The 25,731-nt window shown below is 42.0% G+C and overlaps 1 protein-coding gene across 1 annotated transcript; it reads right to left on the bottom strand.

The window, feature by feature from the left end:
* Positions 1 to 22,166: 22,166 nt before the first annotated feature.
* On the bottom strand, positions 22,167 to 24,929 carry GAS1 (growth arrest specific 1). Its single transcript, XM_042033645.1, has one exon. It carries the CDS (start codon positions 24,789 to 24,791, stop codon positions 23,808 to 23,810), a length of 984 nt encoding a protein of 327 aa, XP_041889579.1. The 5' UTR covers positions 24,792 to 24,929; the 3' UTR covers positions 22,167 to 23,807.
* Positions 24,930 to 25,731: the final 802 nt, after the last annotated feature.

Raw genomic sequence — 25,731 nt, 5'->3', positions numbered from 1 at the left:
CTATATAAACTAGAGTTCTGGAGGGTACTCTAGCCCTGAAAAAATATGGGCACACACATCTTCTTCGAAAGAACAGCTGGATATGTAAAGGAGTTTGCATGCCCTACCTCTGGTTGACACAGACTCCAGAGAAACAGGCAAAACTTCTAAGCCCTAAAAGTTATAGGGTAGTTTGCTTTGAATAGCCACTTCTGGTATTTACCATATTTAACAATTTAAAAGATTGCCAAAAGTTGGACTTCTAGCAAAAGTAGAATGAAGGGTACTTAAGAGCTTTAGGGGATTCCAAGACAGGGGGTTGCTTAATTAATTCAGAAGTTCAGATTCCATATGTAAGTTTCACTCTAATGTCAGATCTTCTTGCCATCTATTACTTTATTTCTATCACTGCCTGTAGATTCACAAAGTTTTTGCTTAGGTTTAAGTTACTCCATAATTAGTTTACCGAAAGAACAAAAGGCATGTTGCTTCTGCTAGAAGGAAAGCTTTAAGGAAGTGAAAATCACTACTACATTGCTTTTAATCCTCATATTGTTGGGTCCCTTTTTGGCATTAAAAATATGCCAATTAAGAAATATTGCTGGCCAAGGAAAGTAAGTGTTTGAAGGGACATCTGGACAAACAGCTGGAGTAAATCAGATATTATACTAATGTCAGACAATGGAAGGATGCTGATTTACATCCTCTGTGAATCCTACACCCAGGCATTCTTCTTGTAAATCACAGCAGTTTTTCTGGGAACATAGTAAGGAAACGTTTTATCTACACTTCCTTGTAACACACAGGCCTTTTTCATGATTTCAGAATTGTTTAGGTTTTATTAGTATGAGTTTACAGCTCTTTGTTCCCTGGACTGTGCGAAGAATGGAAGCAGGAGACTCACTGCTATTTCACTTTTAGCTGGTGAATCAGAGAGGGTGTCTCACATTTCATTAGTGTTTGAGTCCTTAACTCCTCATACTTCTCAGGTTCTTTTCCCCTTTGCACAATGTATGCAGGGACAAGAATGTGTAAGTGCCACTGCCACCCCATTCAGACTTTTACTGAATCGGTGTAATTGGATTTTGCACCTCAATTTGCAAGATACAGTTCCCCTGAAAACCAACCCATTTTGGTAAGCATAAAAATAAAACAAAATAAAAATAATAATAAAGACAGGGCAGGCATTCATAAGGTACCAGGTCTCCACAGTCTTCAGCTGAGAGACCCCAGATTTCAATGTACCCTGAAAAGGGTGATTAATTTAAAGTGAGTGGAGTCTGTTTCTTTAAGACAAGCTCATAAATCGTGAAAGATCACCACTTCTTTTCAAAAGGCTCTCCACGGTCTGAGTTTCCCTTCTGGGTCAGTAAAGGCATTGAAGTTTTAATGGCATGCCATGGCAGATTACACGATACAGCTGTCCCGGCACCGTGAAAATTAAGTTATGCCCCGTGTCAGCAAGGTTTTTTTCCCCTTTTCTTTCCCTACCCTCCCCCCTTCACTCTCCCTCTTTCTTTCTCTTTCCCTGTCCCCTTCTTCATTCTCCTTTTTGCTGGGAAGTGCGCATCCAAGGAGGAGGTGGGAGCCCGGCAGGAGCTGCTGCCACGGCTGCTGTTGAGCCCCAGCTATTGAGACTGAGTAAATGGAGCTGATGGGTGAAGAAGAGCCATCAAAATGGAGGGTTTTGTTCCTCCTCCTCTCCCCAGGGCCCAGTGGCAAAGGCAGCCCTCCTTGCTCACTCAGGCGCAAGTACCTACTCTGCCTTCCCAGCGCTGCCGGACACCCGCCATGCTATTCCCTCTGCTCTGCACCCAGCGGATCTGTGCTGTGGCTCAGGCACCAGCAGCCCTTGTGTGCTATATACTGTCACAGGAGGATTATGCTCCTTGTTGGAGATGCCTCTTTCCCACAGGGCAGGGCCTCGTGCACTGGTGCACACTGCATGCACAAGCACGCCCATGAACAGGCGCAGCGTCTTGCTTTAAAAGCAACAGCAATCCCCGCTGTCCCCATAGCCCTGTATCTTCGCTCTGCAAAGAATGAGAGAGTAAAGAGCTTATTAAAGCATGAGAAATTAATCACATTAGTGTTTAGTCTGGCAGAGCAGGGATCTGTGAGGGGAAGAAAGAGATGAGGAAGCAGAAATGAAAGAATCATTTGCAAACCTAACAACCAATATTCTGTGTCAGTCATTTCCAATCTCCTCCTGATATTTATTTCCTTGAAAACTTCGGCCTCTGAAGATTAATTTAAACATATTGATATTGGACTTGATGGTCTGATTTCCTTACAGGATCTCCTGAGGATGCCCACAACCACAGAGTACAGATGGCCAGCAGTTGAAAATTATTGTTCTATATAATATTTCTAATACCTGAAGATACTGAGTTATGACAGGAGATAGTCCCTATGCCTCTTCAGACAGGTCAGAGTTGTTTAGTAAATCTTTGTTTGGAAAATGAGTAAGTTAATTAGGACTTCAAGTAGAAATTCCCTGTTCTGATATGAAGCCAATATGTTGACTTGTTTACCTCTTCCAGTCTTTAAAAATGGGTATATAGATATACTTTACATATAAACAATATTGTCCATCTGAAGTGTTTGTATCGCACCATATGCAGTAACTTATCCAAAAGTTTCTGGCTTTAGACTTGCACAATTTGCAGTTGGCCTTCTATTCTAACCCAGGACAATGATTTCAATGGGATTATTTGTGCCAGGGCTCTCTAATGCAGGGATACTTTGATTAAGCTCTTTACTTGTTCCACTGTTTCTGTGGATATTGACAGCAGAGGATGAGGTCTGACTACCTGAATATTCAGCTACCTCTAGTTTATGTATCCTTGATTAAATACTTAGGTATTGTACATTGGAATTAATTTCCTAATAGGACTTGGCATTTTTTCCTTGCTTTCCCCAGTTGTTCCTAGGTAAAACCTGCTGTTCACAGCCAGTGCATCACTCAACATGCTACAAGGACATTTGCCAACACAGTCTGAGCCAAACTTCACCAGACTACCAACAAGTGTCCAGACCTGGGAAAAAAAGAAAATTTTGCCATTATTGCTGAGTGGTTTCTCACAATGTTTTTCACAGGTGTCACATGAGTTCATGAGAAAAGTGGACTTTTAGCCAAAGGACCCTGGACCAGGAAACATTGTTTAAGAAGCTTTAGTGGCCATGTGCTTCCTTAAGTACTTTCTGTTTGTAGTTGGCACAAATGATTTGATAAATCAATCTTAGGATACCATTAGCTGGGGTTGAGGGCAGAATAAGGGTCTTGCAGTTTATCTTCTAGGTGATGTATAAACATTAAATAAAAGCCTCTTTCACAGCTCTACAATAATTCTGCTTGGGTAGTAGCAGAGACAATGAGGTCAGGGACAGACTCATCCCATAGATTTACCATTCCACTTGTTTACTTGCATACCTCAGTTTCTTTACACACATCAGTGTGTGGGGGAGAGCTGGTCACTATTCCTTTTGCATTGCTGCTATTCACAACAAGTAAATCTTTCCCGTGTTTTTTGTGGTAGGTTCAGGCCTTTATTGAGTGAGGAGAGCTGTGAGGTGCCCAAGAGCTGTTTTGTTGGCAGGGGGTTAAGGAGAATTGTCTGTCACATCAATTATCTGCCCTTGAGCTCTTAGAAAGAAGGTGCCTACAGACTGGCCACTTCTCTTGCTTGTACATCCACACACATGGACACCAAAACAGCTCACACTTTGATTGGAAGTTGCTCTCCCCCTCTCTCAGCAGTGCTGCAATCCATGTTAAATCAGCTCATTCCTCCTTCTCAGTAAAACTAGACAGGCCCCTGCTTTGAATACGCTGGACCACACAAGGGAGAGGGGAAAAATATCTTTCCCTCAACCCTTTCTCTCCTTCGTCATTTGGAAGCTTGTGTTCTAATAACAAATGGTGATTTAAAAAAAAAAAAAAAAAGAAAAAAAAAGACAAGCCTTCCCTTCTTCCCTTTTTGGAGCGACAGCTCTGAGCCTTGGTCAGGGGAGCCCATGAATTGGACTTGCAAAGGGCCCGGGAGGGGTCCCTATAAATCTTCCCCCACACAGAGGTGGCTGTCTGTCTACTTCTGGGCTGCCGCTCATTGTGACTAAAGTTTAACTGCTTTACTTTCATTCGGGGGGAGGCAGGGGGGCAAGTTGCATAAACCTGAGGTTTATGGATATTGCCTTATTTCCTTGTCATTTTCAAAAGACATTTGTTTGCTTCTTTATTGTTCCCTTAGAAAAGTAACAATCACAATTTTTTTCTACTTACTTTATTGCCTAATTTTCTTTATTTCTCTGTCTTTATCTTGCTATCTGTGAAATGGAAACTGCATTAAGTAATCCAACATTTATGAGAATGTGAACAGTCACTTCCTTTGGCTGCTTATCATAGAAAGACCAAACCAACCAGTATAAAAATAACAAAAAATAAATATAAAAATGATAATGTATAAATCCTGTGTGGCTGTGTGTATAATCACATACATGCTTACACACAGATACACAGACACAGGAACAGACACACACGATGTCTTGGAGAAATGCCAACTATAATTGCCACAAACTAAACATGGCTTTATGTTTTCTCACTGATGCTTTTACCCATCATATTCTGCCTTTCTGCTCATGACTAATTTCTCGATCCCATTTCATGGGTCACAGAGCAATATACCAACTTATTTAACAGCAGTACATACACACTTTTTGGATATAGTTTGAGCATGATGTCACCAAAATTACAATAACATAGAGTATTAGTAAACATCATCAATGCACGTGAATTCTTATCATTGTAAGAATGCATTAGTCAGCTGAAAAATGTGATTTTTATTGCCACAAATTATCCTCCCTTGTAATTTGAATCTGAGAGCATAACAATTTCTGGTTCTGAAAATTATTGTCAGGGTAATGGAATTGTTATTTTCAGCTTTCATGCAAAGAAAATTATCCACAGTCTTTCCACATTTATCTTAAGGAGAAAGTTGTCTGAAGACTAAATCCAAGACTAAGGATTGTATTATGAAAGTAAAGCAAAGATATTTTGAAATAGAAATCTCACTCCATCCATTTGCAAATCATGTTACACGTAGACAGTTAACTGCATCACTTAACGTTCCTATGAATTTTAACCAGTTTTCAAAATCACTTGATTGATAGGAAAGATTAGATTTGCGAAACAAAGACAAAGCAGACTGTGCTGGGGATGTGGATATTTCATTATATAAGAAACACGGGAGGAGAAAGGTGTTTCTCCATTCTTAGATATTGGTTTGTTTGCAGTACTGTTTGTGAGTAAAGCATGTAAAGCTGGGCAGCTTGTTTGCTCCCTGCATGTGTGTTCATGGGTGGGTGAGGGGAGTTTGAGAATTCCTAATCCTGCAGCTCTCAGGACCTGGAGAGTTGTACCCCATCTGGGGTAACTGGATTAAAAATCTTTTCTCATTTCAAAGGTTTGATCTCAACAAGGGTTTGATGTGATGAAATCAAAGTGGCAGCTTGGATTTGAAAACTATTTGGATTTGAGCTTCCTGAAGTTTAGATCTGAGGGAATGGCTGCAGTGTGTATGAATGTGTGGTAACTGCACTAATGCCTGTATAAAGAAGAAAGTTATGTGTGAGGAAATAAAAAAAAAAAAAAAATCCCACTTCTAAAATAATGTCTACTCCAGTCAGAATAACCTTATAGTAAAATAACTTTTGTCAATTAATGATAAGTGGCTCTTGTGCTCTATGATTTTAACACATCCCCTCAGTGACAATAATAGAAGATTTTGTCTTAACAGAGGTGGAGCTAAATAAAAATAGCTACAAAAATTATGTATTATATGGTAATTACTGCTATTATTTTGTTGTCCTTTTCACTTCCCAAGTGTTTAAGGACCCCAAAGACATGAGAGCAGTTCGTTCACCTATCTGAGGGAAGGGCAGGTTCCACATGATTTTGAGAAAGTCACCTTCCCACTTCCTGAGCTTCCAATCCTCACCTGCAAACGGGGGACAGTACTAGCATACCTATTTCACAAAGTTTTTCCGAGAGAAGTGTGCTACAATACTTCAAGACTTTCACACTCTTTGCAGTGAAGCTTGCCAGTAATTCCTGCATTTTTGAAATCAAATACAAATAAATTTCTCCATAAAAACAAATACTAATCTTGGCTCCAGGTGAAGTTTCACATGCAGTTAGAAACACAAGCTCAGAGACAGAGTTAACAAACTAAGTCACACATTTATTAGGTATACACAAAGAAATTTGCATACAACCCCTTAAAAGGTAGGTACTCAGAATGAAAACATGCTCAATGTACAAAGGGGCCAAAATAATTCAGCCTTGAAAGGTTACAGTAAAGACAAACAAGGCAATCAATGCTGCCTCTTTTGTAATCACTATACACTGTCTATGTGGGATATATTTTCCATGTGTCCTATTACACACTGCCTAAAATTGACTAAGTTTTCAAATTATACAAGATCATAACATTTATACAAATAAAATTATGTTCAGTTTTTGTTACATGGAAAGGTAAAGCATCCTCAGATTCTTCCTTCTCATAGATACTTTCTGTTTAAATTTGACAAAAACCTCATGCAGTATAAAGAATTGATTAGAAGATACCTCTGAGGCATGAAAGAAATTTGTGCATGTTTACAATGAAACACTGTAAAAACTTACCAGAAAAGCTCACTGCATATGAGAATGAAATACATCCTCAACAGCTCTTGCCTGATGACACTTTGGGGTCATCTGCTGAAAGACTGAAACTCACCCTTCCAAGCAACAGACCTTTCTTAAAAACTGGTACCAGCCAGTAGAACCATGAACCACATACATAAATTTATTAGAAAATCCAGCACCCTTCATTCTAACTGCAGATTCACGTTGACTTTTTATTGCTAAGATGATCATGTAGCATAAAATATGTATATGACTGTCTATACATGTATAAATACATACCAGAAGAGAATGGGAAAAGGATGTCTTCTGCAAAGTTCTCTGAAAGACAAAGACAGAAAACTAAAGACAAGGGATGTCACTCTTACTTACACTCAGCCTGTATTGTTGAGAAAATCTCAAAAAATTTAGACATATTTCTTGAGATGACTGAGATCCAGATTTGTGTTTTAAATATACCAACTATTAAACTTGACTTCAAAAGAAAAAAGAAGAACAGCATACAAAAAAAAATGGTAGTGCATTATGTGCATCTATAAACAGAATTCAGCATAACAGAACCTGTGCAAGGTAATAGGGCAAAGGATGGAGAAATATGCTGTGGCATTAATAAGGTATTTAAGCTCTATAGTTCTGTCCTTCAGCTGTTTCTCCTTATGTTAAGACTTATTTTGGGGAAGTCTTGAGTTTTCTAGAGTGCCTCTGGAAAATCTAGTCCTGTCCTCCAAGACTTCTTGTCCTGGGTTTGACTGGGATGGAGTTAATTTTCCTCATAGTATCTCATATGGTGCTGTGTTTTGGAATGGTGACCAAAACAGTTTTGACAATACACTTTTCAGGATAGTTCTGACAGTGTCAAGACTTCCTCTGTTTTTCAAACTGTTCCTCCATTGAAGTAGTCTGGGTGGGCAAGAGACTGGAAGGGGACACAGCTGGAATAGCTGACCCCAACTGACCAGGGGGATATCCCATGGCATATGACATCAAGTTCACCAATAAAAACTGAATTAAAGGAGGAGAAAGGGAGTGACACTCATGGCTATGGTGTTTGTCTTTCCAAATATATACGATGCAAGATGAAGGCCAGCTGTTCTGGAGGTGGCTGAATGCCTGCCTGCTGATAGGAATTAGGAAATGAATTCCTCCTTTTGCTTTACCTGAACTGTAAACTTGTCCTTATCTCAAACCATGAGTCATCTCAGTTTTGCCTCTGATTCCCCTCCTCATCACCTGGTGGTGAGTAAGCAAGGGGTTGTTGGCAGCTCAGTGCTTACAGGGTTAAATCACAACACTAGTCCAGACCACCTACATCTTGTCAGATGTTCTTAAAAATTGTCAGTGAGTGAAAATTTACTCCTGAGTAGGTACCCATGTAATTCTAAATATAGGAAATAAATTAGTCCCTTCTTCCTTGAAACATCCTTTTCATGTTGTTGAAAATTGCTTCTTCACCTCAGTAGTTCCCTTCTCTTCCCTTTCTTTTCCTTTTTACTCTTTCCCCTGTCCTGCCTTGGTCCTTGCCCTCTTCTCTCCACCATTTTCAGAATGACTTTGTCTTGGTTTGGTTTCTAAAGTTTCATCTACTCTTTATAACATCTTGGAAATAATGGCTAAATGTTCTCTCTGAAATGACTTCATCCAACTTTGTTAAGTATAAATAGCATTAATCTATAGTCATACAAAAATCTAATTGATTTAACTACCGTATCAAAAAGTATTTCCCTATTTTGGCTTGTGTTCTTGCCCTTTATTTACTGATACACTAAACAAATACTGTTTGTACATGACCTTTTTAAGGAACAGTTTGTAATTAAGGAAACTAAAAATGGAAAAATGTTTTTGGGCATTCTTACCATCACAAGTCAAAATCTCTTTAAACAACAAAAAAAAGAGGATTCTCCTTTTGTTTTTCTAATGGTTCTGGGGGAAGGCAAGGCAGGGTAGTGAATGATCTCAGGTAAAATTTTAATTCATAAGCCACTGAGATCTGGAGTTGAGTTTCTAACAGGCAGCTGGTGTCAATCAAAACTGTGAACATATGACTCCTTGAGAATTAAACTCAAGTTAATTACTATCTTAATATTGTTAAACACTATTGTCTGTGCTGACAGTGTTAACTGTGCTGTCTCCATTCCCATTTTGAAAAGCTTTTTCACAATTACCTGTAAAAATAAATATCCTAATTTCATAAAGCTTTATTCATCATAAATGTTGTGTCAGTAGGCTAGATGAGGTGTTCTAGACCTGAGGAATTTGGTATAAAAGGCATTTCTGGTTTGATAGGAAATGCCTTTTGAATATCGTTGATCTTACGTCATAAGGTAGTACCTTAATAAGGCTAAAAATAACAATAACTTCATGATGATTGGATGATTTCTGGGAATGTCCTGCACAACAAAGGACTGCTTTTAACTCTCCTTATGGTGGGCAATCACAAGGAGAAGAAACAGAAAACACAAAAACCTTTTGGCAGAATGCCGGGATGCTGTAACACCCAGAGCAAAAAAAAAAAAAAAAAAAAAAATACAAAATGCAAGTTTTTGTATTTAAGTGGGAAGATTGGGAGTCTAAAATGTAAGGATAGCAAGCAAATCTGGATATCTTATGGTTAAGTACATTGTCAGATTTCTAATTATGAGAACATAAAAAAAAACCTTAAAAAAGGAAAGGTAAGAAATCAAAGTAGAATTTGTCCTTAACAACCAGTAGGGCACAACATTTCTTTCTTTTCTAATCTATGTCATGCTCATTGAACAGACTATGGTAAGACTACCAAGGCAGCAGAATTCCTGGTCTATAAGGATTAAAAATAATGGAAATTAGTATAAACTGGAAATTGTGCAGTGCAATCTTTCCCTGGTAAATCTTCCCTGTTAGTGGGAATCAAAATCATCACAAAAATCACTGAATTTAAATTTCCATGTCTGTATAGGTCACAGCATGTTATCAATCTTCTAACAAAGTCAAAAGGAAAGACTAAAGGGCCTACTCTATCATGCAACAAAATTTGGCAGAAATGTAAAATCCAATCCTCTTGCACTCTTTATATTCCTGTCCTCAACTAGAGTCATCCACTGCAAACTCAACTGAAACACCCAAGTCACTGCATTTAGGGCACTAGTAGCCATTTTTGGTCATTAATTTTCAGATATCCCAAGCTAGAAACATCTGTCATGATTAATACTCTGAATCATTGGGTTCAAATCCATCTCCATATTCTTGAACTAAGAAACCATCTAAAGAAGGAGAAAGAGCGTTTTCCTACGGTTCTGCTCCTCCTATCCTCACCGTATTATAATGAAATCCTATGTAGTACAGAAGAGAGCAGGAAGAATGATCAAAGTGATGGAATGGGGCTCCATGGAAAAAGAAAGCTTGAAAGGGCATGTGGAAAAGTGCTACAAAATCACTGTGGAGCAAGGGATAGGTCAGGTGGCAAAGTCCCACCAAAGAAGAGGAACATACAACTGTGCAGTTAAGTAGTGGAACTCCTTGCTACAGGTTGTTGAGGATGTAAAAGGTGTAGGTGTAACATGGCTAACTGAAGGCAGAAAAATCCTGTGGTACTTTCAGAAAAATAGAACCCTTAGTACTCTAACTCCTACATTGTTTCTTCATCTGTCACATATGTGAAAGAAAAACTGCAAGATACAAATGAGTATCATTCTACCGAAATCTCAGAGTAAAACCTTATTGCTGAACATAAAAACAGATTGCTGTGAAAATGTGGGTATATGTGTGTCTGCTCACGTTGAAAAATAGACATGCGGTGAAATTGTCTGGATTCAAATCACATGGGCTGATTTTATATGAGTTTTTTTCCTGTCCTGGCCTGGCTGGAAAAAACTCTTGTCATCCAAGCTTGCTAAAGGATAACCATGTTAATCTAGCAACTATTTGTTAATGTGTCAAACTGAGGTATCTCCTAACATGTACCACTCTAGTCTCAGAAGGAGAGGCTGTGTACTCAAGTCAGCATTGGAGATGCTTAGCCTGGGGGCCTTTTAGGAGGATGGGACAGGAGTGGGAAAAAAAGATGCCTCTACCAATGGAAAGCACATCCAAAGTACCATCTGCTTCTTAGCACCTTCCCCATAACCTGTCTCTGTGTGGTGCCAGCCTCAGCAGCTTTCCTAACTCCCCATGATGCTCTTCCTGCCTCGGGTGTAGTGGTGCCACAGAGGGAATGGCAGCAAATAAGTAAGTGATTTTTTTGAACACTGGCTAGAAAAAAAAGACAAGACATTCTGGTAAATTTTCAATACCACTTCAAAACAGAGAAACCAAGACTGACACAGATATTCAATCTTATACTTAAAACACAGCCAGCCTGAGTCTTTACTGGGGATTAGCAAAAATACTTGATTATCATACCTGTTAATAAATAAATAAATGCTAATGTTCTGTAATGAGCAACAATTCATGTCTCTATACCCTAGATCTATCCTGACAGGAAAAATTATTTTGCAGGGGGTGGAGAGTTATGTCACGATAAAAATCACACAACACTTAGCAAAAAAGTATTAAGCCTTCAGCAGTGTTTAAAAATACACTATATCCCACACATATGTTAATTTTATTTACATATGGGATAGCCAAACATTTTAAGACAACCCATGTATGGGCAAAGCAATATGCATATTATTAAATCAATGCACACCTCTATCTAATATTTCACTACTAATGCATGGGTATATTTAACATTAAAATGCCTGCATCTGTATTTGGAGGTGTAATTAACCCCAAGCTTGCTTTAGTCTCCACATGTAGTTGTTCAAAAGTGCAGGTTTTAATGGCAACACTTTCTTTAAAAGATCTGGGAAAATAGTTGTGGAGTCAGTTCCTACAGAGATTACAGAAAGTGGTTGTCTGAGGGATAAAATTTTGCTTAAAGTCTCTTCAGTTCTGCCTCTTATTTAGAAGTCACAGTTATGCCAAATGTCTTACTCTTTTTTCATCAGGGAGCAGATAATAACTCAAATGCCTCAGCCAAAACAAACTCTTTGAAAAGATCTTATGAAATCATTTCTCTTTGCAAATCCATAAAAATCACCTTGGACTCCTTATCAATAGAAAGGCTTAAAGAGGGTGCAGAAGTCGTTGAATTATGATGTGCTTGTCTTAATGAAATTCCACTCCTGCTGGGATGTTCCCTGCAGATTTTCCATATTTCAGCATGGGAAAGGTTTGATGCTTTCCTGCCGGTGCCAAGAGTTAATTGAAAACATTTCAGGATAAATTCAGCTTGGGGGCCAACGCTCCCATTCCTTCATTATTCTTAACAATAATAGAGGAGTAATACAATTATTAATAGGCATGTTGTATCCTCTTAAAGTGGCAGTGTGTTTCAGAAACCGTGTCTTTCACATTCTTTTTCTTAAGCAAATCTGAAACAAATAGAAGAATAGAAATCTCAGGAGAAAAGCAAGCCTGGCTGGTATATATATAGAATTCATCACTTTTTCTTCACAGTGAGTATTTAGCTATTGTTAAATATAGGTAGTTACTTAAAATTAAAAAAAAAAAATTAAATAAAACAAAAATATCACTCATCTAGACCAGAATTTCTTAAAGGTTTTCATGTTTAAAGTCTCAGCCCTGTGGGATATTAAATGGTTTTCTTTGAAGATATGTATATCCTCAGAGTTATTTAAGGAAACTCAGAAAAGGGAAATGCAATTTTTAATAAAAATGCCATTGTTCTAAAGATTAGATTGGTTTTGAAGTAATATACTATTCTTAGGATTTATGTTTTCCATTTAATGAAGCTGAAATAATGGGGGTTTTCTTTATGACAGAAGACATTAGATTGTCTTGTTGGCCTAGGGCTACTTAAATGTTATCTTCCACAGAAAGCAATTTATACTACAGCCTTGCAGAAAACACTTCTCATTTTAATCTTTTTTTCCTCTGACCTTGACTCTTGATACATTCATAGCAATTTTGTCAGTAATATGAACTCCTGATAACTTAAATGTTGAAACTCATTAAAGTTATAAACAATTAAGGAAATAGTTCCAAAATAATGCTTTCACTTAGCTTATTTTCATCGCACATGTTATCTCTTCTCCACACTACTCCTCCTGAAACAGGCAACATTAAGTATTAAGCAGTTCTAACTGTCTGCAGAACTATTTTGCCATAAAGCTTGCCCACTGAAGAATCACAAAACCAGTCCAAACAAATGGAAGTTACATGATTCCTGCAGACTACAATGAGTTAAGGACATATTTGCACCATTTCAAAAGGCTGTGCCTCATTTTACATTTACTATAGTTTACCTCATTTACTACACTTATTCCCTTTTTTTTAAAAAAAAGTGCTGCTGGCAAAAGTCTTTGATGGGGTCCCTGGCCATTCTGGCAGCAAATATGATATTTAGAACTGCCCCGGTGTAGAAGACTCTCCAGACAGAACAGAAGTAATTTAACCAGCTTTCTGCACCCTGTCTTAATTTTCTCACCTGGAAGGACAGCAGGGGTAAAGGAGATACAGGCTTGAACATTTTCCAAACAGCAGTGCACTACTGATGCAGCTCTCCGGAAGACAACTGAATGGCAGGTGTAGTTTAAAGCATTCTATACCCCAGGATGAGGGTAGGACCTGAGTAGAATCAGGGCAGGATTAGGAACAGTTCCTGCCTCAGATATGCCTACTGCAAAACAGGAGCATCTCCTGAGTCAGAGCTACCAAGGTGTAACCATCTTCCTTGATTTGCACAGCAGAGTACTAAAACAAAGCTGGGCTTAATATCTGGGTGGAGAGAGCACCGCCACACAATGCTCTCACTAGTTCCATTAAGTTTAACAAATATTGCCTATAAAATTAATTGAGAAAATAATTTTTTCCCCATGTATATCATAAAGGCAGGCTTCAGCTAGCTTGCAGGACAGGATGTTTCTTAATACAGAGGAAGTGCTTGGTTGCTACAGCTCTTTTTCTTGCTTACTGCACACAGATGTGAGAAAACCAGACAGTATTCTGACCAAAGTGTTCCCAATGAGATCTGGAAAGAGTCAGAATTATTTCTAAATATAATGGGAGGGACTATATTCAGGCTCTACATGCAGTCAGTATGTTCTAAGATTCAGCCTAATATTGCCAAAAACGGAACCACTCAAGGTTTGAGCAGCCCAAAAGGGAAAAGATTTCACAGTTTCTCAGATTTCCACATCATTCTTATATGCTCCTTTTACAAATATGTCCTCTCCACTCTAGCAATACCTTTTGCATAGTAACATGTTCTTCAACACATCCAGGCATTCAACTTTGCTCACTTCAGTAGGTTTTAGCCAACTTCCAGCTACACCAGGCCAAACGCAAGTGTTAGCCGCCTGTTGATTCACACAAGCTTAATTAAACTAACTGAGTAATCTTTCTCTCTAAGTATAGAAAGAAAGCTAAAGGCTATATTCTGACAATGGTTACACTACTGCAAACTCAGACTACATCAAACAGGAGTCAATGATTTGGAACAATGCAAACAAGACTTTACATCAGAGAAAGGTGAGATGTTTTGGACAACCTATTTGGCACATATGTTCTTTCAGTTCTTTCTATAAAATCCACACCCTTGTATTGAATTTTCTTCCATGGCCTCAATTCCTGATATGCACAGACCAAGACATCTGTCTATACTTGACTTTGCCAGGTCCTTTAGACTAATTTGCAAACATATGGTATACACCTGAATACACTAATACGAAAAATAAGATAGCCATAAGAGTTTCTGTGGACGGCTGCTTTACTTCCTGCTATAACGTGTTTTTACATGACATCAAAAATGTTTGAATGGATTTAGAAGGACACTCTAACTTCTGAAAAGAGTTAGCATGAAGATCATTACTACTGAGTGTATTGGGAATACCTATAGTATCATAAAACGGTTTAGATTGGAAGGAACCATTAAAGATCATCTAGTTCCAATACCCCTGTCATGGGCAGGGAACTTTCCACTCGACCATAATATTCAAAGCCTCATCAAGGTCTTGAATGCCTCCAAGTCTGGAGAGTCCACAATCTCTCTGGACAATCTGTTCCAGTACCTCACTACCGTTACAGTAAAGGATTTCTTCCTAACAGCTAATATGAACCTACCATCCTTCAGCTTAAAGTCATTCCCCCTTGTCCTATCACGACATGTCCTTGTGAAAAATCCCTCTCCGGCTCTCTTGTAATTCCCCTTTATGTACTGAAAGGGTGCTAAAAGGTCTTCTCAAAGCCTTCTCTTCTCCAGGCTGAAAAACCCCAACTCTCTCAGCCTGTCTTCATATAAGAGGTGCTTCAGCCCTCTGATCAGCTTAGTGACCTCCTCTGGGCTCGTTCCAACAGGTCAGTGTCTTTCTTGTGCTGGGGATCCCAAACTTGGATGCAGTACTTCAGTACTCCAGGTAGAAGTACTCCAGGTAGGGCCTCAGAAGAGCAGAGTACAGGGGCAGAATCGCCTCTCTTGAACTGCTTGTTCACACCTCTTCTGATGCAACCCAGGACATGGTTGGCTTTCTGGGCTGTAACTGCACACAGCTGGGTCATATTGACCCAGCTTTTCATCCACCAACACCCCAAAGTCTTTCTTCCCTGGGCTAGTCTTAATCCATTCCTCTAACAGCCTATATTTGTACTTGGGATTGCACTGACCCTGGTGTAGGACCTTGCACTTGGCCTTATTGAACCTCATGAGGTTTATGTGGGCCAGCCTCTCAAGCCTGTCAGGATCCCTCTGGATGACATCCTTTCCCTTGAGCGCATTGACTGCACCACTCAGGTTGGTGTCATCAGCAAAGTTGCTGAGGGTGCACTGGATCCCACTGTCTGTGTCACCGACAGAGATGCTGAACAGTGTCAGTCCCAATACTTACCCCCGAGGACACCACTCGTCACTGCTCTCCACTTGAACATTGAGCCATTGACCACAATTCTTTGGGTGCGACCATCCAGCCGGTTACTTGTCCATGGAGTAGTCTATCCATCAAACCAATGTCTCTCCATTTTAGAGACAAGGATGCTGTATGGGACAGTGTCCAGTGCTTTCCACAAGTCCAGGTACACAACACCTGTTGCCTTTCCCTCATCCACCACTGGGTCTACGATGTAACTCCATCATAGAAGGCCACCAAGCTAGTCAGGCACGATTTGCCCTTAGTGCAGCCATGTTGGTTGTCACCAATCGCCTAATTATTTTTCATGTCTCTTAGTAAAGTTTCTCTTAGAAGAGGAGGAAACTCCATGATCTTGCCAGGCACTGAGGTGAGACTGACTGGCCTTTAGTTCCCTGGTTCTTCCTTATTTCCCTTTTTAAAAATGGGGCTTATATTTCCCCTTTTCCAGTCAGTGGGAACTTCACCAGACTGACATGATTTCTCAAAGACAATGGGCAGTAGCTTAGCCACTTTCTCAGCCCGTCCCCTTAGGACCCTCAGATGCATCTCATCAGGTCCCATGGACTTGTGGACTTTCAGGTTCCTTAGATGTTCTTGAACCTAATCTTCTCCTGCAGACAGAAGTTCTTCATTTTCCCAGTCCCTGCTCTCACCTTCTGCAACTTGGGCAGTGTGGCTGAGCACTTGCTGGTGAAGACTGAGGCAAAAAAGTCATGGAGTACCTCAGCCTTCTCCATGTCCTGCATAACCAGGTCTTCCATATCCCTCCTGAAAAGAGCCACGTTTTCCCTAGTCTTTTACTGCTAATGTACCTAGAGAAGATTTTTGTTACTCTTGATGTCCTTGGCAGATTTACTTCTGTCAGTGAGTTAGCTTTCCTAACCATCGTCCTGCTGTTTGGACAATTTCTTTGTATTACTCCCAGGCTAACTTTCCCTGTTCCTGTCCTCTGTAAGCTGCCTGTTTGTGTTTAAGTTTGTCCAGGACCTCCTTGTTCATCCATGCAGGCCTCCTGGCATTGTTCCCTGATTTCCTCTTTGTAGGGATGCAATATGTCAGTATGCAGTAGGACTTCAGAAGACAGGCCAGTACCCTGCTAGAGAAAATTCCAGATATACATGCTAAAACTACAAAGATCATGCCAACAATAGCACTTCAGCTACTATCACTGTTCAAATTAGAAGGCTTAGCATCATCGCCAGTGGATGACCGGAGATTTGTAGTGCTTGTATTTATTCTGTTTAAACCACCTAACTTCCTTTATTTTTTAAACAATTAAAACTTGTGCAAGCCAAATACACACTCTCATATACACTATAAAGTAGTAGGTGACTGCATTGTTTTAGAAACAGATGTGTCTTGATTTTGCATTACTAGAGAACATCTAGCAATCTATGTTTATTTACCTGAGGATGTGTGTTTTGTGATGGCACAAAGCACTTTAATCTCTCAGATAGTTAAAAATACTATGTTAAAAATACAAACTGTATCTGCATTGTCTGTATTTGCATGTAGATATACTTATAAGGGAGACGATTCTGTTGTACTTTATTTCTATTGTTTCAGGCAACAAGATACTAGGAGTGCCAAGAAGATGTTTACAAACAATTATTTCTCTCTTGCGAAGGAAAGAGACGTCCCTTCTGTACTCCCAGTTTCCTCCCAATTTTTTTCTTAGTCTTATCTTTCCATTTCCAATCAAACTGTCCATTTTCCAATTCTTTCCTTTTCCTCACTATATTCCCTCATATTTCACTATTACCCTTATGTTATACTTTCTCTGTTCCTCTTGTCTCCAAGTCCAGCACTAAATTCTATGGTTTAGTCTCCACTCTCTTCCTAAACTTATCCTTTGACCCCTTTTCAACTGCTTCCACCATGTCTGGCCTTGTGAGCACATGTAACAGTTACCTTCTCTCCTCAATCTCCATGTATCACCATCTCCATCGAAAAATGCAATATGTATTCTTGAGCCTGATCTCATTCTACATCTACCTAAGGAGCCTCTTGGATTTCCCATCACCAGATCAACATTAAAATCACATATAATACAAAAATTATTTAATGGGACCTCCAGAGATCATCTACTTCCAAGTTTTTCTAGAAGATATATTCCAGCCAACACTAGAAATCAGCTGTATCTCTTGCTATCCAAGTCTTGGAAATCTCAGACAACGGAGGTGACAGGGTTTCTTTGGGAAACCTGTCTCAGTGCTGTGCTACCTCCTTCACCTTCCAGCAAAGTTCTTCCTAAAGCTCAGTGTGAACCTACTGGCCACAGTTTGTGCCTGCTGCACCTTGTCTTACCTTCTTCTTACGCTACTGAGAAGAGTCTGGCCCTGTAGTCTTTACGAAAGTTCTCTTCCCATGGCTATAGGGTGTCATTAGATTCTCTTTTCAGTTGGACTGAAGTTCAGCTCCCTCACCTTCTCCTCATCGGTCACAAACACTAGCCATTCTGGCAGGCCTCCTCTAGCCCCTCAAGTTTCTCAACGTCCTTCCTGAACTTAGGAGAAGAGTGGTCTGAAGCCCAGACACAGTGTTGGAGGTGCACTGTCATGAACACCAAGAACATGGGGATGATAGCTTTCATCTCCATCTTCTGGAGATGGGAAAAAAAATTGTTTCCAGAGCCGAATATTCATCTTATTTCCACATTACTCTTACCTTCTGGCTCTGCCAACATTACTACAGTCAGCTTTCTTTCCGCATTCCCTCATTATTTTCAATCTGTGTCTCAGCTAATTTCTTAATATTTTTTTGAGCTTCTTTCTCCTTATTAGCAAGCACACTATTAATTCTCCAAAATTTCTCTACATAACAGTCATCTCCTCTTCCCTACCCTTTCTTCCTCTCAACCATTCCAAATACCACATTTGAAAGTGAATCTTTCTTTATGTAGACTTGTAACACACTGTATTACTTTATTAATATATTTTTAGGTTGCCTACACATCACACTTCACCTCACAACCATCCTACTAAAACTTAGTCTATTTCTTTACTCTAGGGTGTTCCTCTTTCCCCTCCCTGATGTATGTCTAAGGTATAGTATTAGCACTATTATCTCTGTGTGTTAACAAAAATTTCTCTTTGTGCACATTAACCTTCTACTATAATATCTGCTTGTCTCATAATAAATTAATGAAAAAAAGAAACTTTAAATGAAAGGGGGGCTTGTCAATTACTATTTTGATTTTGAACACCAAACTCTCATCACTAACAGTAGCTGCATAGATCATCTCTATTGTTTTATTTTTATGCCCTTCAGTTACATTTGTACTGGCTGAATTTTGGAGGTAAATATCCAAAATATTAGCTGAAAGCTTCCTCAGAAAGCAAATCTTTCCCACATCCTTCCCTGCAGTTCCTCTTTAAGAGGTGTCAGCATGGCTGAGAGAATGAAGTGGCTCCACATTGTTTGGCTGAACTATTATGTGTTTAACATTTCCATAACAAAAGTGCCACTCGACTTCTCCCCGATTAATGCAGCTTGAGGGCTCTTGTCCTCCTTTAATAAAACATTGTTGAAATCATTTATTTAGAGCCCCTGGTTACTAGTGGGAGAATGACCATCTTTGTGCCAAAATATAGTGTATACAGTCCACTATTTTGTAGTAGATCATTCTGTTATTTAAGAAATTGATTAAATGGATGTCTTAGAAAGTATTTATGCTAATAGCACATTACTTATGTCATTCAGACAGTCAATGTGAGCCTTTTCAACTGTCTACCACAGCCAATGCCTCAAGTAAAATACAGTAACTTTCAACTTTACTGCTTACAAATCTGTATCACAGACATGAAATCACTGCTCTTCCCATTTGAAAATGTCTTCTGTTGCACAACTTTTCCTAGGACTTGCAATGGGTGTGTTACCACAGGCAGTGTGGAAGTGTGTGATGTTATTACTGGGGACAGGAACAAAATCGATTGAAGGTCTAAATTTTTTTTAGTAACATTTGAAGGCTATGCAACTCATTCACTCAAGAAGCATTTCCCATTACTCAAATGGTGATGATTTTTTGTCCCACTACTTTTTATATGCGCAGTTCGGCTCTTGTGGAGTACCTCTCAAACTCCAGTCTACTCTATAGAAAAAACAAACCAAACATCAAGTACTAGTTTTGCATCACATTGAGATGGAATGTCTTGTTCTCTACCTGCAAAGCTGCCTGCAGCCACCTTTGCAGCCCTATCTAAAATCCATGCTATAGAGGCATGTCTGTAGTGAGAGATCTGGTACACCAACAGCTTTTAGGAGGAGTGAAGATTCTAAGTAAAATCCATCATGCTTTCCAATGTGACCATGAAAAGACTTGGCCAAACCAGAGCTTTGCTTGTGGTCATTGTAAGGCTTCATTTCATAATAATTTTAAAGTTATGTATGCCTGTCTGTATACATTGGTGTATATTGTTGAAAATAAACAGAGACCTTATGTTATGTCCATTGTGATTGCACACAAAAGATTTGCTGTGCGCTTGGGTGATCAGTGAAGCTTGAATCTCCCCCTATTTACTGTATGGTCACTGTCAGTTCAATGAACTGCCTCCTTGTTCTCCACCATTGTCCTACACTCCCTTAAACATTTGTCACTGAAGTGCCTCCAAAGACAAATAAACTGTCACCAAGAATTCAAACCTGGTAACTGGGAATGAAAAGAGATCAGAACCTACTGGATTATTTTACATGAAATGATGCAAAGTTCCTTCTCCCCCTGGAAGAGATAGGCTGAGCAGGACTTCAGAAGAGAGCACTGCCACATAGCCAGACAAATGAGAGAACTTCCTTTCCTGTGAAAAATCTCCCTCTGTCAGGAAAGGTGAAGTCTTTCCCTTGCTTCTTGCTACATCACTTGACATTTCAAGATTTCCATTTGTCTGAAAATCAAGCAAAAGAAATAGGGATTTGATGGACATCAACATCTGCATAGGCTTTGGTTGGCTGGGACAAATAGCAACACAGGCAGCCATTCCTCCTGGAAATGGTGCTTACTCTGACTATACAGCAAAACCCACAGAGTTATGTCCTTATGGAGAGGAGCTCACAGGACAGAATTAGTTCAGCTGTATTTATTGCACAATTACTTAAATTAATACAATCCACTTTTTCTGGAGAAGGAAGCATACAGATGAGTCCTCCCCACCTAGTGGTGCTCGGTGTTGATTTATTCCAGGCAGATGCTTTTGACAGGAGCCTGTAAAATTAAGTCTTGAGTTTATTGTAGCAGTTAATTATCAGTCCTTTTCTAGTGCTAATGTCTTTACTCCTAAATGAAGAAAAATAAAGGCTTTTAGCTGTGACTTAATTTTTCATCAACAACTAGTTAAATAGTCCTTGTGGGTGCTAACTGTTGACAAACTGAAAGTATGTTTCTGGTCATCTGTGGAAGAAGTATTTAAGATCATCCTTACCCAACTGTGAACTCAGCACTTTGTAAAGAAAGCTGACTATTTACAAGTCTCACCCAACTACTCTGTCCTCCTCCTGAAGAAACACTTTCCAGCTTTGTTTTAACAATAAGCTTACTCAACCGTTCAGATGACTTTAAAAACAAACTTCAGATCATAGCCGCACACCACAGTCATACACTTGTTTGGTATCATAACTATTTGGGGCTGGTTTATGTGTGTGCACGTGCACTTGTGCGCGTTTATTGCTGGGCAACGTAATCAAATTCACACCCTAGAGAAATAATAAAATAATCTGTTATTGAAATAACTAACCCAGAAGCAGGGATTTCTAATTTTGTTGATTTATACAACAGACAGATGTGGATTTGCGCTCTGTCACGATCTGGTAAGATGAAAAAGACACTATCTTGCTAATCTGTTGCCCCCTCAGTCAAAGTTTATTTGTGGTAGCTTTTAAACGTCTGACTTGCTTTCCAATTACAGCCTTTAAAACGAAAAGCTTTAAATAAACACCGTGAATAGAAGATAAATAAACTTTTTCCCTTTTTTCTTTTTTTCTCTTTTTTTTTTTGTGAGTGCCTAGCTTGACGCAGTCCAAACTCAAATCCCTAGAGGACTGAGCTCTCTCTTTTGTGTTAATGTTTAAAAGATTTTCCAGTGCTGGAGTTTATTCCTACTGCAAACATTTCTATTTACAAGGTCAAGTGTATCAGCACTCGACACAGCTTAAGAGTGTAATTATTTATCTAAGGGCGTTTTGAGTGTAGATCAGTAGCTCTGGCAGCAAACCAGGCTTCAGCACGATGCAAAGCAAATCCTAAGCACAGTATTACAAGATCTAGTAATTGCTGATCCCTTCAGCATGTTTACTTTTGCATTCTTCGTTGTGGGAGAAGGCAGACTGAATAGCAAACTTCGCGTTTTGTTGCAGCTGCCTTGATGCGTACACCCCTGCCCGTGTGAAGCGAAGCCTTGTTCGAAACGCTTGCCACCTCTGTGTGATGTATTTCTCACCACTTACTTGTTTGCACGCCTAAGAGCATTTCTACAAGTGCCAATGAGAGCAGCGTGCCCGCACGAAGAAAGTGTGATGCACTAGTAATTCTACATGTATATATACAGGAGCAGCGTCCTTGAATTGCTTTACTCTCTTCTGGCACTGGCAAGTTACCATGCCAACGCGTTATAAAATCAACCACTCATTTAAAGAAGTACTTTCAAAGCTGTATTTACTTCTTGCATGTAATTATCCATTAAAGTAAGAATAGCAGTAATTTACATCTATGTGAAATATTACAGGCAGACACAGATATTTGTTTTTTGACTGTTTTTTGGTTTGTTATTCTGTGGTTTGATCCCCGCCTCTCTTCCCCCACCTCCACATCTCAGGTGCTGAGAGTTCAAGTGTCCCTGGAAAACAATTTCACTGTATCCATTATTTAAAGCTCTTTCTTTACTAATTTACAGGTTTAGAAAATACAAAAAGCCATACATATTTAAAAGACAGGCCTTTTTTATGCCTTCTATAAAAAATACAAGGTTTAAGGCAGCTCAGAAATGTGTTTATACAATTCTAAAACGTTCATAAAGTCTTTCCAAATAAGAAAGTTAACTTTCAATCTGTAAAATACACTGTACATTTGATGTTCTAGAGAATACTTCACTTAATCACAGTTGCTGGTATCCCTTTAAACATAAAGTGAAATCTGTACCTTTCCAGAAACAAACAGCAAATGCAGCTACCTGGCAAATAGGATGTGGAATTAAAACTTTTTATTATTTTTTTAAATAAATTATCCCCAAAGCATACAATTTATAAAATTCTATATACAATGAAGAGCGACTGGTAACAAATCCCAGTTTTAAATACTTTTTTTAATATAAGATTTACCAGAGGTCAGCACCCTGATATGACGAGGCAATAAAACTTTTCAGGATATTTGTACATACATATTCTCGAGTTCAAAAGTGTCTTTCAAAGATGGCAGTGCAGAGCTCTTTTAAAACAAAAGTTGCATTGTTCAGTATAGCCAACAACTCCGAAACAATTTTTTTTTTAATGTCGCTAGGTTACAGAGGAAGAGACAGCTGCTGGCACGCTTTTGTTATAGGGAATATGTGTGTGCAAGAGGGAGTGCTGTAAACCACCGAATTTATTCAGTCTGCTATTTCCCTAAATTTAATTAATGGCAGATGCGGCATAAGCCCCTTTCGGGCACCACTGCATCACGAAGAGCGAGACGCGGCTAATGATAATCAAGTTGCTGACTAACTAGTACGGCAACGCTTTGGCAGCAAGTTTGGGTTGCTCACCTCTTACTAACCTTCATGTCAAAACGCTTAAAAGACCCCCAGTACCAGCATGCCATGACTCCCGGTTTGTCCGGGGGGCGGCTGGCGGCCTCGCCCGCAGTTTCTGTCAGCCGCTCTGCTCGCTGGCAACACGAAGGCAGGGTGGCAGCAATTGCATAGTGCACACTCGAGACCAACACCCGAAACACGAGCGGCCTCTGCGCTCCGGCCACCGCTCCAGCGGCCGGTTCGCAGCGCCGGGCCGGGAGAAGGGGTCGGCCGGGGCTGCGGGCAGCAGCGGAGACAGAGGGAGGGACGCGAGGGGACGGGGCGCCGGGGCGATGGGCCGGGGAATCCACGGCCGGAGCGTTTAAAGCCGCTCCGCGCCGAGGGGCCCCGCCGGCCGGATCCCCGGCCGCCGCGGGAAGGCTCGACTAGAGGCCCGCGGCGGCTCGGCGCGGGGGGCCTGGCCCGGCCCGGCCCGGCGAAGGGGATGCAGGCAGTGATAGAGGGAATCAGTAATGGGAAGCGGGAAGGGAAGGGTGCGGGAAGGGAGGGATGCTAGAGCCGCGGCAGCAGCGACACCAAGATGGAGGCGAGCAGCGCCCCGGCCGCCCCGGCGGGCCGGCCGGCGTTATCCGCCTGCACGGGGAAGCCGGGCTCGGCGCCCGCATTGTCCTCCGCGTCGTCCCTCCCCTTCTGGCTCGGCTCCTCCTCGTAGTCCTCGTCGTAGTACTCCTCCAGGCCGCCGTCCGAGCCGCCGCTGCTGCCCGCGCCGTTGCCGCCCATGTCGGCGCCGAAGCAGAGGCGGGCCATGTTCTCCTTGACCGACTCGCAGATGGGCCGCTCCAGCCCGTCGCAGACGCAGTCGTTGAGCAGCACGGCCTTGGGCACGGCCAACATGTCCTCGATGACGGCGCGGCACTCGGGCGTGCAGCGCAGCCCGTTGAACAGCTTCCCGCAGTATGTCATGTAGCGGTTCAGCGCCAGGCTGCAGCGGCTGTCCCAGTCGCAGCGCCGCCGCGCCTCCGTGCAGCCCATGACGCCGGGGCCGCCGGGGCCGGGGCCGCCGGGGCCGCCGCCCGCGGGGCTGGTGGTGCGGGGCAGGCAGGGCTCGATGGCGCGCTTGGTGGCGCGGCAGTTCTCGTCCTGCGCGCAGTCGCAGTCCTCCAGCGCCGGGCCGCGCCGGGTGTGGTTGAGCTGGATGAGCGCCGCGATGCAGTGGCTGGGGCACCGCCGCCTGGAGGAGGCGGGCGCGCCTGCAGCGCCCGCCGGGCCGTCCCCGCCGCCCGCCGCCGGCGGCTGCTGCTGCAGGAGCACCGGGGCGCACGCCTCGGCGTACTGGTTGTACGCGTAGCTGCACTCGGGCTCCCCCTGACACTGCAACACCGCCTGCCAGCAGATCAGCCGCCGGCCCTGCACCAGTGAGCCCCGAGGTGGCCACACGGCGCCCAGCGCCGCCGCCAACCACAGCCAGGCGGCCGCCCGCGGCCAGCGCCGCCCGCCGCCGCCGCCTCCATGCCGAGCGGGCAAGCGGGCCACCATCGCGGACGGGAGTAGCGGCTGCAGCCGCGGGCGAGCTGGGAAGACGCGTTGGTAGACGAGGAAGAGGAGGAGAAGGAGCTGCCGCCCGTGGAAAAGTTTCCGAAACTCTCGCCGGCCGTGTGCATGAGGTCTCCTCGCATCAATCCATGCGCGCCGGGCCCGGGGCCCTCCAGCCCCCGGGAGCTGAAGTCGGCGGGGTCGCGGTACGAAGCAGACGCCCGGGGGCCTTCCCGTGTCCCGCGAAGGCGCCCGGAGAGGTGCGGGGAGTCAGTGCAAATAGGGGCTCGGACGACAGCGGATCTGGAGTGCGCTCGGGGAATCGCAGGCTGCGCCGGGAGAGCTCATGGTGCTGTCCTGCTCTTCATGCAGTTCCGTCTCTCTCTCTTTTTTTTCCCCCCCCACAAAATAAATGCCCAGCTGCTGCTGCTGCCTCCTCGGGAGCTTTTAACTCTCCGCTCGCAGCATCTCTGCACATGCCAGCCGCTCCGATCCCATTCACAGTCCCGGCTCCGCTCACTCCCTCTCGGTACGGATCACGCTTTCGGGTGGCGCGGAGAAGAAACGTCTTTCCCCACTACCAAGACGAGAGCACGGGGAAAGGAGAAGAGGCAGCCTTCGCGGTCTCTTTCTCTGGGCGACTGATGCTGCTTCTGTTGTCAACAAGCCGTGCAAGCTTGTGGATCCGTCTGTGGATCTTTTTTTCCTTGCAAGGCTTTAAATACGAAAGTGCCCTCCGAGCAGCAGCAACGTGCTCTGATTAGGCTTCATTATGCATGCATGGAAAAGCAAACAAACAAAAAAAATTAGCAACGCTTCTTCTTTTACACAACCCCCCCAGCCTGCGCTCTCTCGCTCTCTTTCTCCCTTTCTCCACTTTTTTCTCCCTTCGCTCGGCCCCCTTTCCCTGCCTCGCCACTTGCCATTGGCCCACCCTGTTGTT

Source organism: Corvus kubaryi, unplaced genomic scaffold (genome assembly GCF_017639235.1).
Source record: "Corvus kubaryi isolate FWS band 111438036 unplaced genomic scaffold, C.kubaryi_AGA036_p1.0 37357, whole genome shotgun sequence".
NCBI lineage: Eukaryota > Metazoa > Chordata > Aves > Passeriformes > Corvidae > Corvus > Corvus kubaryi.
This window is presented reverse-complemented; position numbering and strand designations above follow the sequence as displayed.

Bases quoted from the DNA above. Each gene is read 5' to 3' on its own strand.
- GAS1 (XM_042033645.1), bottom strand. From the start codon at position 24,791: ATGGTGGCCCGCTTGCCCGCTCGGCATGGAGGCGGCGGCGGCGGGCGG.